Genomic DNA, 15,599 nt, shown 5'->3' on the forward strand with positions numbered 1-15,599 from the left:
ATTTTCTTGCTAACTGTATTTGTAAGCCTGATTCTGATTTTAAGTAGGAAAACATTTAGAAAAATTTGCCCTTGAGATAAATTTCTACTTGACTTACTTCAGGCTACCTTTCTAGATCTCTCAAACACAAATTATTTATGCCTTTTCTTCACAAGTGCTGTAGTGTTTCAGGCATTGGGTGGTTGCTGCCTTCTGTCGTGGGGACAAGCATATTTTGTTGGCCTGCAGTGGGTCCTGGGCTGTCCCACCTCAAAGCATTTTTGGTCATTGTGTAAAACCATAACTACATGTGTTTTTCAGACCCCTCTCAGCCACCATAGAGTAGCATCAACCACAGTTAGCCTGTTCTGCAGCAAGCCTTGAAATTTGTAATTTCTCTGTGCTACCCACTGTGGTTAAATCCCTCATTTTCCCCCTTACAGGAAAGAAATGTTCTGCTCCAGTCCAAATTACATGGTAGGTTAGGGAGAGGTTACTGCCAGTTCTGATCGGGTGACATTTAAGATTTGTGTCTGGATTCTGTACTGCCAATACAACATTGCAGGATTTCTAAGTTGTCTCAAATATGACACAGAGGCAAGCAGACCCTGCCATCAAGTTCTTTTCCATCTCATTTTTCTCCATTAGGAGGAAATTGTATTGAAGTAAATAAACAAAAGGGCTATTTGCAGTTAATATTGCTTCTCCTTTGCCCTACAGATAAAGGAGTGCATCTAAATAGCTTCTACTCTGACCTCAGCAAAGTGATGATGAAAAGAAAGCAACTGTGGGATTATTCATTTCACCTTCTCTGGATGATGGATGGAGAGGTATTCTCTGCCACTTTTGTGCCATCTGGGAACATGACACCAAATTCCAGCATGACCCTGGAACAGAAAACAACGTTTGCCTTTGTGATTTTATTATTTATTTTCTTGGGAATACTCATTGCTCGCTGCTTCCGAATTCTCCTCGACCCCTACAGGAGTATGCCAACTTCAACTTGGGCTGAGGGACTTGATGGACTAGAGAAAGGCCAATTTGACTATGCTCTTGCTTAGAGACTTAGAAGTATGTAGGCTTATTTATCACTCTGATAAAGAAAGAAAAATACGGAAATGTCTCTATTTTGTTTCTGGTTTGCATTTTTTAAATATTGCAGGAGTTGTAACATACAAATGCGCACAGAATGAATTTTATTTTAAATAAATACCAAAGCAAATTAAATTTTTGAATCTCCTCGTTGGGAAAAAGATGAAGGTTGCATTAGCAGAACTTTTTTTCAGAATGTGTTGGAATAATATGTAGTGTAAGACACTACAGCACATCTTCTCTTTCATAGCCTTTTTATCATTAACAAGAGTCTGTGGAGGAAGGTGTCTTACAAATGAGGTAAGAATGTTTTTACGATTTGAATGTAGTAAATTAACTTTTCAAGCTCCACAAGACTCTTCTTACTCTATCTCCCTTGCTCTGAAGATAAATGAGGAAGTTTCTCATGCCATAAGATTGAAAGAGCTGGAGAACTTCAGGAGAAAAAAATTCCTCTGTGTTTTCCCAGGTATTCAATGAGATGATCTTTATAAGCATTAAGCAGTGATTAAACTTCTTAATACTGTCAAATAACTGACTGTACTCTTTGTTGGAAATATAATGTGTAATGATTTTGGCTTTTCTTTGTCTTTTGGTGCCAAAATTAATTTCTATTAAGATAGGTTTTGCATTGTTCTTACAACAGCTTATGCAAACAGATTTCAGTCTTGCATGTATTTCAAACCCTGCGTTTCCTTTGAAGGTCCCTTCAAACCCAAATTATTCTATGATTCTATGATGCTATGATTTCCAGCATTCACTCAGTCTATTTATTTGGTGTGTAGGTTACACTGCACTGGTTTTATTTCCTAATTGGCTGACTGAAACATTGGTGCTAAGAATTAATAAATAGCCACCACCCTCTTTACCTATAAATTTCTTTGAATTTATTTGTACAATGAAAACCCATTCCTAGAAGTCAATGTAAACAAAAACCTAGCTACATGACTGATCAGGGAAAGAAAGATTTTAAGGACTACATAAAACTTAGTAGAACTGCTTAGAGCCCAAGTGCATGTTTGCAAGCATTGTTTTAGCAGCATTGAAATACTATAGTGGTAAGAACATTTGATGTACTGCCAGGAGGGAAAAGGCCAGACTCCTGAACACAGAAGTGTCTTGAAAAAGGTCGTAGTGCTGCCAGGCTTCTTAAACATCTCATCGAGTGGGGAAGGGAAGGTGCATGCTGCTTGTTTTCAGATAAAGCTTTAGATTTAGCTGGTTTACTCATACTATAATATGACAATCAGTTGGGAAGTTTTCCTTTGTGCTTTGGTTTGCAGCCTGTAAATGGAGAAACAAAGCCAGAAACATAGCTAGTACAGCTGGGGCTGTGCTGACTCATCTGAGCTGAGGCTCTGACTCTAGCTGTGACACTTAGAGCTGTTTATTTCCCTTTGCTGCTTGTCCTGTCCACTGGTTAAAGGTTGCAGCTATTTGTAGCAGAGGCAGTGGCAGGAGGGGTGGCTCTGCACATTGGTTACCACAGTTCACAGGAAGGCAACCAGACCCCCAAACACAGCTCCCTGACCAGTTCACAGAAGGAAACTGGCTGTTCTCTGTCCCTGCTGAAATACAAGTGCAGCTTGTTCCAGGGGTAGTAACCTTTGAGGCAGACTGGGCAGAAGGGAACAGGAACACAGCTGAGTTCTCTAGAAGCCATGAGGTATTGGCTTTAGCTACTTATCTATCAGTCCTAGGACACCTAGATAAAGCAAAATCAAACTTTCAGATGATTTCTCAAAGGTAACGACAGGTTCCTCTTGCACCAGTGCTGTCTAAATGCATTGTCAGTATTTATGAAGCAGCAGTAACTCCGTTTCTGCCTCTGGCCTGGGAAGGATGCCGGAGAGGGACTCTTCATCAGGGACTGTAGTAATAGGACAAGGGGCAGTGGGTTTAAACTAAAATAGGGGAAACTCAGGTTAGATATAAGGAAGTTCTTTACTGTGAGGGTGGTGAGGCACTGGAATGGGTTGCCCAAGGAAGCTGTGGCTGCTCCATCCCTGGCAGTGTTCAAGGCCAGGTTGGACAGAGCCTTGGGTGACATGGTTTAGTGTGAGACATCCCTGCCCATGGCAGGGGGGTTGGAACTGTATGATCTTAAGGTCCTTTCCAACCCTAACTATTTTATGATTCTGGGATTCTAATATTTCTCTCCTGTGTCAGGGTCTGTTATTGAAGAGTCCCTAAATCTGATTTTCTTGTAAGAGTTTCCTCCATAATTGCACCCAAAAGGGAGATGATGACTCTGGTCAAGGGAATGTAGTACAGTGTTCAAGTGAGGCAATTCGATTCTTGTGTGGAGTCTGGAAGTTGCTAACTGAGGACTATTTTGGATACTTAGCCAGCCAGCATCTCTGGTATGTTTGGAAACATTCCATGGAGATATTTTTGTAAACCACTGGGGTAAGTCAGTCTATTAAGGGGAATTTAATACTGCTGGGCAGTCACTTTAAGTCAGTCTATCTGTGGATATTGCTAAGCTGACCATAGCAAAGACAGGAAGTTCACACCAGTTTTCCCCTGCAGTGGACTTTTTTTTCGCTCTCTCAAAGGCTAACAGAAGATTTATGAAGATATGCTGGTGTTTCAGTTTTGATATAGCTCACTTTTCCTTTGCTCGGAGAAACTAGACCAGGCTTTGAATGGCAAGACTATTATTCCAGTCCACAAAGAAGCTTCTGGCATATACTGTGCCTCACAAAAACATGTATTCACTGTGGAGTGACCTGAAATATTAATGAGCCTGGAAAGGGAGGGTCTGTGTGCTAATGCAGCTCTGCTCAGGCAGCTCTGCAGCTCTGCATCACTCTAGTATAGGCTTTTGTATATTATATCAGTTTGTGTAGAAAATCCTGTGCAATCTTTAAAAACATTTTTTAATTCATATTTTTTGATACATTTTAAACAAATACACTCTTACATACTGCACTGAAAGAAGGAATATGTGTAATTTTTTAATAAATACATTTATGTTAGTTTGTTCACTACAAGGAGTTTAAGTCAAAGGGCTACTGGGGAGAGAAAAAGCCAAATAAGGACAGAGATAAAACTCGGTATTGGTAGACACCAGGGAGTAAAGCTGTTTTACTCCAATGAGGATTTCAAGACTTTTACATCTTGGACATGACCCTTAAATGAAAGTGCTAGCCTAACAGCATAGAGCCGAGTTGGGAATCTGTTCTCAGCGACATCTGGGGTGCACATGTGTGAGAACAGCCCTGATGCTGCTTCTCCACTGCAGTCAGAGGTTTGTGTACAACTTGTGCAGACATGAACTACCCTTAAAGTAGCTCAGGTGTCAGGAATGATACAGCCACAGAAATCCACAGCTCTGTGCACAATGCAGGAGCCATGTGGGGGTTACTGCTTCATATGTACGCATGCACTGGACCTCCAGTGAAATGTATCTGCCATCACATGCAACTAGCAGGGTCTCAGTTCTCTTTCAAAGGCAGGTAAAGTTGGGATCCAGCAGTACAGCTGTGCTAACTGGGAGCGAAAAAGAACTGTAAACCAACTGATGCAGTTGGCAGCAGAGCAAACTTCTCCCTTACCAGAGATCAGGTTTATACAGTTGAATGGAGTTTAAAGTTTCCAAGAAGAGGATTTTGTGTACATAAGAGGAAATGTAGATAGAAACTCATCTTGTTTTTACTTTTTTTTTTCCCCTGCCTGCTGTGTCGTCTGAGAAAATGCGTAATGCTCAATTTTGGCAGAGCCATCTGTGAAGCATAGCTTAGTCAGCTTTTACCACACATGCCACCTGAAGGCCTGGGGGTATCTGATGTGTGGCCCTGTGAGTCTAATAAGATTGTTTTGCAAGTTGGCGGCTCTACGCAGAGATGCTAGACCTACATGTATCAAATGTGGTCTCTTGGGACACTTGCAAGAAGTCTAGCTCAGGAGTTGCAACCTCTGTTCTGATCTGTAGACTATTTGGTAGGAGTTTATACTCAATTTGGTGCAAATGTCAACAAATTTGCCTATGTCAGTGACCACTGAGAAGCAGCCTGCAAACCCCCAAAAACTGCAGAAAAGAAGTGGAAAACCTTTAGTATACAGCATGACTGGGTCTGCAGCCATGACTTGAATTTTCTCCAACATAAAGTCTTTTTGTTTTTTCATCCTAGTTTATTAAAATATGATTAGTCTGTAAAACATGGCAAGTGTCTATTCATACTGATATAATTTGTGTGAAGATAAAGCTATTGGTTTCCCACATATTGCGTTCTATTTTCAGTGCTTCTGGAGTTCTGCAGCAAACTGGACTGGTTTTTTGTGCATAGTTTTGGTGTCATTTCTGCAGCATTGATATGTGAGGCTGTCATAGCTCTTGTTCTTTTGCCAGGGTCACCATAAAAGCAGCTAACACTATAGTAATTTTCCTTTTTTCCCTCTTGGCACACGAACTAATCAATCCCCGTCATTCCTTGGGTGCATTATTAACCTTATGGTCGAGAAGGAGCAGTGAAGAGTGAAAGGTCGTTTTGGAGGCAGAAATGAAGGAGACTTGTTATCAGTGCTAAGGTAGGATCTGTGAAGTATAGGCTTCTGTTCCGTGCTGAGGTCACTGTGATTGTTAACACAGAAGTAGAAAATGCATCCTTCAATTCTGATATAATTTTAAAATATCGTAAGTCCTGTCACACCTCCTTCTACTTTGTATAACCTCTGTTTTTACTGTGGGAGAACTGATTGAGGCAGATGCACCCAACATGCTATTTAGACCAGTGCAAGTTCTCCAAGGGAACTGGGGAATTTGGTGCAGTGCTGCTGTCCCACCAACTTCATAACCAGTGCTTGGACTAGAATGTACTTTTGTCTTATTGATTTAATTTTCACATAGATTCTCTACTTCATATGCATTGCTTTAAACTCTTAACTTGCAATTTAGAATTGGTATTACAGGTTTAAATACAGAAAAGAGATACTCAGAATTACACAATGAAGCCATGGCAAAAAAACCCCAACAATCTTAATCTTGTGACATTAGTCACAGTAAACTTACAACAGAAAAAATAAGTGTATTTATGAAGTTTTTGTAGTTGGGGGGGTCACATTCTTAAGAGCTGATTCCCTGTGGCTTTGGCTTGATATAATAGACTTCGGCTGCGTTACTTTAAATTTACATCAGTGTAACTAAGAATCAGACCCCAAGTTTCTAAATGCATACAGCTGCATCAAGGAATTGGTAGTGCTGCACTGATGCTTAATACATGTGCAGTAAATTTTAATTTTTTTTTTAAACTAGTTTTTAGGAGCAACATCATTGGTTGTTAAGCTTTAACAGGTCCTATAAATGCCATAGCATTAATATGGTGACAACATGATTTCACGGACTTCCTGATGTGTCAGAACATATCTTTCTTCATGGTGTTTGATTGCTAATTAAGGGGCAAGTCTTATAAAACAGACATTAAATTTGCCATTGATAACACCATTTCTACTTTATCACTCTATTTTTAGTTAAGTTTTACAACTGGTTGAGATGTTTGATTTGCATTTTTACTTGTTTACACTTTGGAAAGTTTTTGGCAGAGATATAAAAATTGTCCTGTTTCCTATAGGATCCTGATTTAAGGTTATTAGAACATAATACTGCCTTCTAATCAATTCAGATACATACAAAATATCTCACTCATTTAAATTTTAACTGTTTTAAAAAAAAAGAAAATAAATCTTGCTGATACTTTCTGTATTTTGCCTTTGTGTTGAACAACAGAGTGCCAAGATTGATAACCAGAAAGGATTTGCCTTAAAACATTACTGAGTATATATGACAGTTGTGTAAAATAAGACATCTTGTCTGTTTACTGTCTGGATTTCTTGATGTCAAGCATCTGCATTACACATTGCTGTTTCTCTTTCTTGTAAATGACTGGCATAAGATCATTTTTTCTCTTCTTACCTTACCATTTCATATTTTTCTGCCTTAGTGTGTTTTTTTTTTTTTCCTGTTCTTCCTTCTGTTTGGAATTCCAAGCTCAAATACCTCTGTCTGCTTGTTACTAAAGCTTTACTTCTCCCAGATGGGGTCATTGCCAGGTGTAATCAAGCAAGAAGGCATGCTGCAGTGGCCAAGGTAACAAAATACACAATGAAAGACCTGCAGCAATCAATCAGAGCTTTAAAACAGTTGAAGAATTGTTATATTTACCTCTGTCTTCCGTATCCTCAGGACCTGGCTTATGGGCTACCGGGTCAAGGGTGTGATTTTTAGTCATTGTAGCTCTTACCGCAAACATTGACTGACCACTTTCATTAATTATTGTTAACTTCAGAAGATGATGGGTTCTGTACAAAAATGTAGCGTCTTCTCTTGAAGTGTTGTAATATGTTGGCCCTACATAACTCACTAGCAATTATCATAACACAGTGTAAAGCTGCCATATGACGCAATGTTTCCAACTTTTCTAGAGCTTTTCTCTAGTCCATATGGAAAATGGGTATTATTAAAGTAGGACACTGCTTATGTATACAACAATTAAAATGAAAGCTTTGAGGTGAGTATAATGTGTAATTTTGTGGAATTTGATTGACAGTAAGTACTGGTTGGTGCATGTGTTGCTGGTTACATAGCAGCAGACACAGAAATAACAAACAAAATCACAATATGCTAAATATATCCTGGGGATTAAGACATGGACTGAGAAAGTTCTTGCCTAAAACAAGTGGATTATGTAGAAGAATGGCATATCAAGACTAGGATGTCTCCTATGTGTTTAGAAAATAATTATTCACAATTGCTAGTTACTACATTTAAAAAAAAATATCATCTCAGGTATATAAGTACTCCCTTGACATCAGTGGTCTGAAATTAGCTTACATGTATCGAAATTCTTCTTAATGCATTCAAATTCACCTCTAAAAGACTCAATTTTTCTGATTGCATAAATGCAAAAAAAAATCCATTGTTTTTACGTAAAGAAAGACATGGTTGATCACATGCAACTAAACATGTGACAGTATCACCTGAAGCAATCACTGCTATGACATAATCCACAGAGCATGTTTCTCTAAGAAGATAGCAAACAGCATAAAATCCTAATTTAAACGAGCACAATACCTGCTATCTCAGTATGTCCACTTGAAATGTCTCCTCTGCTCTTCATCATGGAGTTCATATCTGCATTACATAGACTTATATAGTATGTCTACTGTGCTTGAAGTTTGTGTAGGAAAACACAGCTATACTCTGGAATAACAAGCTCAAATACTTCTAGTAGCCAGCCACAGCACTAAAAAGCATGTTTTGGCTCAGCACTGAACAGATCCTGGATAGATTTGGCATACCTTGCTGAGTGCTTTGTCGCTACTTGATACTGATAACCAAGATACAGAGTTTACAGTCAAATGGGATAAATCTCACAAGCATCCCCATCCTTCTGGCCTGTAATACTTGCCATAGTCCATGTAACTCTCAGAGTAAAATATCCCTGTGTCTTCACTCCATGATAGTTGTTTATTTGGATGGCTGTCATGATGTAAAAACAAAAACAAAATCCTGGAAAAGATCCATTCATTCTCTTCATAGAACAAAAACAATGTCTGAGAATTATAGAGTAATGCTAGCATAAAAAGGATGCATCAACACAAGAGATCAAGAGAAGATTTATATATATATATATATATACAACATTAGTAGCAGCATTAGCAGAAGTTGTTGGCAAACGCGTAGAGTCACATAATCACGAATGTTTAAAAAGAACAAGGGGAGGTCTGGCTATACCACATTGCACAGGGTTGACTCCAGCTGGGTTTTTAATATCTCCCAAGATGGAGTTCCCACAGCTTCTCTGGGTAACCTGTCCAATTATTTGATAGTCCTCAGGATAAAAAACAAAACAAAACAGAACAGAACGAAAAATCCTCTTGCAATTTTCCATGCTGAAACGTGCATCGTCACCTGTCAAACTTCCATTGTGCACCTCCATCCTCTCTGCATCCACCAGGGGGGCCAGCTGTAAGCAGCAGTAATGTCTCAGCTGAGCTTTTGCTCCTCCAGGCTGAACGAATTGCTCCTTCGGCCTCTCCTCACACATGAAGTGCTCCAGCTCTCTGGCCAGCTTGGACTTGCTCTAGTATAGCCATTCCTGGGGAGCCTCAAACTGGACACAGTTCTCCAGACATGGTCTCCCTAGGGCAGAATAGAGAAATATGAGTGCCCTGGACCTGATGACTGCATCCCTACTTGTACTGCCCAGGATGTGGTTGGCTGCCTTCACCACAAGGGCACACTGCTGGTTTATGTTATTTTCTTCACAGCAACACCATTCTGTAATTCCAAGTGCATTTTCTTGCAATGCAAGGATCACACTGGAAGTTCAACTGCCTAAGGTCTGCTGTCATGGAGGTTATTTTCTGAGGGTTTTGTTTCACAAAGGCAAAATGAAATAGTAGGTGGATTTTTTATTTGAAATTTTCATGTGTAAGTTTTCAAATTAGAAATCTAGAGAGACAATTGTAGGTAATCTAAATTCTCTCATTTTCTCTTTGTGGAAAAGTCCAGCAGAACTTATTTGATGATTCAATAATAGCAGTAGGAAAATAAATCTATTTCATTTTTATTGACAATCTCTTTCAAATCTTCCTTGCTGTCCCTATCCATTAAGAAAAAAAACACAGAGAGAAGTCCAACAACAACCAAGAAAAATACCTTTTCTGTAATCAATTTCCATGGCCATTTGGGCATGCAAAGATAGTTCTTATCTTAACATTGGTAGCTGAAAAAGGGAGGAGGACCAATTTGCAGTTTAATTCCTCTTCATAAAGCTATCGGGTAAATTCTTCCAAAAAACTGAGTGCCTTACTATGTTACTTAAGTATAGCTCATTACCTCTTTCTGTATTCTTCCTTACATGCTTAGACTATTTTGTCATAAAAAACATTAAAGCTATCAAACGCCGAGGTATTACATAGCAACTGATGACAGAAGTGATCTTTTCCACAGCAGAATAGCAGATCCTCCCATGTAATGGTTTTATGAGTGTTGCCTATGTACCTTTGCATTTCATGAGATAGAGCAAGGATTAATGACAAGTCATTATTGCTGCTGAAATGCAAATCCACCTAGAAGTAATGTTAAAGCTGTTTTCCCCACCTTGTCAAACACATGTTTCAAACACTGGATATAGCAGAGATTGTTAGAACAGATTTTCTGGGTTTATTTTTCTACATGCAGGTTTGGGCTTTCAGCACTTCCACTCTGCTTATACTGTTTAGATTATATGCACTCAGTAAAGTGCCATTTCTTGAATGTGCAGAAGTACAGCTACCATCTATAGTTCTAATAGCAGATTTACTAGGAAGAAAGATTTGTGCTAAGTGAAGCTAGGTCCACATACCTAAGTTTTAGGAGAATTAATTGGTTTTGCTCTATGGATTTCCAGCATTCATTTTTTTTCAGAGAAAACAAGAAGATACATACATATTTTATTGAGAAACTGTCATTTTCTGCTATTTTTCTTTCAAAAATTTGGAATGGGAGGGGGAGACAAAGGAGGTGGATACTTCTCACATCCTTCATGGGTTTGAGAATAGGGTTGAAGGGAGATGTCTCAGGTAGGACTCACCTTCTCTCTCATTAGATGTGAAAATCCAATATGTCACGGGAAAGGAATTTTGAAATCTGCAAGCCCCTCACTGACAAGAAAATTTAATCTCCGTAGAATCATAGGAAAATCAATAAGCTAACCAAATATGCTGTGAAGAACCTGCTAATAGCGGGCAGTCTGCTCATGAGCTGTGGACTGCTGATACAATTTATTAAGCTTATTTTTTTAATTTTTGTTATTGATGTAGACCATTGGACAACATTCAAAAACTTGTTCAAAACTTTCAAAGTTTTGAAAGCTGTTAACTTTCAAAATTTTGTTCCAAAATCAAGACAAGTCTGTAATGTCTGTATTTTGACTTCGTTTATTCTGGGACTATATCTAATTTTTACTAATGCAGTTATATTATGGGTAAAGAAAGTTCACATAAGATCAGTTCTGTGTGGCTAAGGCTGAATGCCCTCTGCTTCAGGCTGAATGCCAATTATATTTTTAGAGGTTAAACTCCCATCTTGGAGAGTATGTGCAGAGATGGGAGCACATAAGGGACTTACCACAAGATAGCTGGTGAACAAAATGCACCTCCTCCCAGCTAAGCCCTGTTTGATACAGATTCAAGAGCAGAGCTGGACATGCTGGGAATTACAGACCTGAAATTCATAGCACATACAAAGCCTAAGAGGCACTCTAAGTGAGTACCATGTTTCTTTCAGATAGGATTGCATATCTTCTAAAAAGTGGCCAAGGGTTGCTCCTTTGTAGAGCCGAAAAGTTTATAATGCTTTTGGGCTTTTTTATGTCAGATCTGTCAGTGTGTTTTCTCTAAGGGTTACTGCAGAGGTGGGAGCACTGATACTCTGTTCTATTTGTTCACACATCTGTTCCTTTGAATTGCATACAATGAAACAAAATTGGACTCCACAAATATCCTTCTGTGCTTGATGATAGAATCGAGAGCAATACAAACTGCTGGCCTACATAAACAGCTGGGAACTTGATAATTAAAACTAAGGTTTTGTATAATTGAAAACAGTTAAGAGTTATTGTTAAGGCAAAAAAACCCTTTCTTCAACTTTCAATACCAGATCAAGCAATCTCTTCTGCATCTTGATAACTGCAAAGCATTAATTATTTGATTGCTTGTTTTTACAAGCTTTATATCAATAAACCATGAGTTTTTTCATAGCTCTACCAGAGTGTGATATCAAACTGTCAACTTAAGGCAGACATATTAGAAGCATCATGAATCAGGATGAAAAATATTCTGCAAAACAAATGAAAACCTGTTCTGACACGTGCATGTACAAATGAGAAAGAGAGAGACAAATACTGACGCTTACGTCCTACACACAGCGGACATTACAGAGGTGTTAAGGGGCAGGGAACAATACAGCCTAATAGATCACAGAGAATTATTGACATTGGATGCAATACTCAATCTTGGAAAAGTGAACTGTTTTGCTTTTAGCTGACCTAAGACTGCAGGAATATAAAGTTGCCTTTGACACTTCATTGCAATGCCAAGATTTGATGGAATCAGAAGATAAAGTATAATTTTAAAACCCAGCTATGTCTGTTTTATCTAAAATTAATAGGATCATTCCACATGCAGTGGAATCCTTTTCAGACTATTCATTTTTATTGTTTACCAGTAAAAATTATGCAGAAGAAAAGCTTATTGTTTGTGGAAATTGTTCCTGTTCTTGTCTAACAATTCAGTTCAAAGTACAGTTTGTTTTCTTAACACTGTTATGTCACACTTGTTTATCATACATAATTAATTGTGCTGACATGCACATTATACATTTTATACAGTATACAATTAATCTCAAGCAAACAATTTCTACTGCAATAATTCTGTGTGGAAAGTAAATGCGGTGAATCAAAGGTAGAATCAGCCATAATGAACCACTTCAGGTGACTAAAATACGCAAGTTATTACCCAGTAATTTACTTTTTCCTACTTTTAAAAATTTACAAATAATACAAATCTTTTGTCATTGGTGATAACTTGGAAAACAAGATGAAAAAACAACAAACCTCCAGTATACCTAAACCATTTAACTATTTCACATGATGTTACCTAGTTTATGTGTTTCCTCTCCACATTACAATATTTCACATCTGTAACATATTTAGTTGGGTGTGCTAGATATACCCATTATAATTAGATAATGTAAAACTGAAACTGAAATGGACAAAAATATATAGTGTTCTTTTACGTAATTAACTTCTATCTTTAGAATATCATGTAAGAATTGGAAAATACAGGTCTATAAATCTAGTATGTTGCCCAACTTTCAATCTTCACAGTGCTGTTTTTCAAAATTGGGTGATGTTTACAAATTGTTCTGATTAAGGAACTATATTTGGTATTGGGACAGACTTTGAAAAACTAAATACACACTCAAAACAGATGTGAGGCTACTGCAACTATACTCTGGGTTCTCCCAGTTGACTTCTGAGGAGCTGCTCACCTCACTTGGTGTAAATGTCAAGGCTGTTCTGAGACCTAGTTATTTCATGACTGACTCCCGTTCGTATTTCCTTGAGAGCTGCTTCCCTGTGCTTGCTAAATATACAGTACAGTCCCCGAGTATGGCATTTTTTTTAACAACTATAGATTTATCCTTTGAAACTAGAAATATTTTAAGACATATAGCAGGATCTGTGCTAGCATCGGTTTGCTTTTCTTCAGCAGTATTTGGTTAAGCACCCTCCCAGCCCCCCATTTTATGCTTACCACAGTTTGGACTGGACCTGAGATAGAAAATACCAGTGATATAAGACTTTCCTTGCATCTTCCTAATAGTAGGACTGACTGGTGTCTCTTTTGGTGCACAGAAGTTCAGCTAGATTGCCTCAGTTTCTCTAGAGCTCTCTATAGCCCCAAGGAACAATTTTGTCAGTCCGAAGTAGCTGGAACAGCATATGCAATACTGCATCAGCCGTGCCTCACTGTTAGACACACACCTTCCTCTTGACCTATGAGGAAAATGTCTAGAGCCCATACGCCCACTTAATCCTCTCATGTGAAGGGAATGCTGCAGTGGAGTGGTGAATCAAACGTGTCAAGCTTGGATCAGGCCCAGGAGGCTCACAGCTGCTATTAGTGTTCCTCTGCATGCCCCCTGTTAGTGAAAAGATGAGCTTGAAAACATGGCCTGAAGAGACAGAGGAAAGACCTGCAGGAACAGGTTAGAATTACTCAGCTGGCAGGAGAGCAGAGCAGCTGGGAGGGCAGAGCAGGCACATTGCTCCTGCTGCTAACCACTGGAGAAAGAAGCATAGCATCCTGCCATGGAAAACAGTTTCTTTGTGTTTATGTCAGCAATTTCTCTGAACATGCATTTCCTATACTCTGAGTTCATGCTGAGCTTTTTATTATCTTTTTAAGCTTAATTGAGGATAAGATAAAACAAAATCCTTGAGGGAAACCTTGGACTAAGGGACAAGGCAGCAGTCATCAGCTGCCACAGATAGTTATGTTGTCCAGGGTGGATGCATTGTATATGTGCTATTACTGGAAGATTTCTCCTCATGTTCTCCTTGTTTTTCAGCCTCTCCTTAAAAATGTAAAACTGATGATGGTACATCTGGACTGTAAGTATGAGACATTTAATGCTCACTTTTAGACAAAATTTCTCTGCCAATCATTGACATTTTTGAGATTAACTAATGTTCACTCACAGAAGATTCCATATTCAAACCCAAATGGTTACATCAGCAGTACAGTAATTTCAATAAAAACACTACAATTGGCTCAATGTATGATTCAGTTAAAGGTTGCAATAACAAATTAGGAAATAAAAAAATAGGTATACCAGTGTAAAGTGGTGCAATTACTTACTGGTGTAACTATCACCTAAAGTACTCTTGGCAGTAGGATAGGTGTGGGACGCATGTAGGAAAAAGTCTTTGGCTCATGCAGATTGGTTTGGCCACCCTTCTTGGCAATACTTCTTAGGCACTGATGGTAAAGGTGGTTGATGGTAAAGGCTTTACTGATGGTAAAGGTGGCTGAACTTAATGAGTGAATTAGAGTATTCCCCACCTAAACAGTGATGCTAGTCTTGTTTATAGTACTTCAGAAACATGCATTTCTATTAAACAACGAGATACTGAACCAGTTAGAATCTCGTACAGATGCATGATAGTGTGTGTAACAGATTTCTGTGTGTTGACAGCGGGCTATTTAATCTGAAACCATACATTTGCAGGTTGCAAAAATTAGCAAGCAGCACAGCCTTGCCACAGGTTGCTCCCTGGCTGGCTGGAGTATACTGGAAATCCCAGGAGAGGGATAGCCCTTTGCTCAGAGTTGCTTTTAGGAGAATGGTTAATTCTCTGACATGGTCTCTTCTGAGGGCAAATAAACCTGTCACACAAGATAAGCTGAACAGAGAAGAAGAAGAAATGTTTATTTTCCCAGTCATGATCCAGAGAGCAGTGCTAGCAATTCCTGCAATCATATTAAGAACATGAACATCAACAGGATGACACACTGGAGTGAGTGGCCTGTCTTTAAGAAGTAAGGACTACAATGTCTTGGAAAATGACAGGCAGAATCCAAAAAGTCCATGTCATTATGTCACAAAAAAAATCAATACAAAGAGAAACATAGATTGAAAGAAAAAGGAAACAATCAATCTTACCCATACTCACGAAAGTGTGCAACAGGACCAAACCTGACATGTACACACACAAAAAAGAGAGAAAATGGAGTAAAAAAGGTATACCTCAATACAAAGAAACCATAGGAAACTGTGTGGTTACACTGAGAGATCACTGTCATCATTACAAACCATTTAGTTTTCACTAACGGAGATTTGCCAGTGCCTGACCACCAATTCAAGCAGTACTGTGGCCCACAAACAGGATGGATATGTCACCCCAGAGACAGCAGAGACTACTTTTTTTCTTTTTCCTCCTCCTCCCTCCCGCATGGGGAGGCAGAACAAGGAAAGA

At 38.7% G+C, this 15,599-nt stretch overlaps 1 protein-coding gene across 1 annotated transcript; it reads left to right on the forward strand.

Moving 5' to 3' along the window:
* Positions 1–746: 746 nt before the first annotated feature.
* CTXN3 (cortexin 3) lies at positions 747–1,040 on the forward strand. Its single transcript, XM_010018536.1, has one exon. It carries the CDS (start codon positions 747–749, stop codon positions 1,038–1,040), a length of 294 nt encoding a protein of 97 aa, XP_010016838.1.
* The last annotated feature ends 14,559 nt before the right edge of the window (positions 1,041–15,599 follow it).

This window comes from Nestor notabilis, unplaced genomic scaffold, assembly GCF_000696875.1.
Source record: "Nestor notabilis isolate BGI_N333 unplaced genomic scaffold, ASM69687v1 scaffold4237, whole genome shotgun sequence".
Lineage (NCBI taxonomy): Eukaryota > Metazoa > Chordata > Aves > Psittaciformes > Psittacidae > Nestor > Nestor notabilis.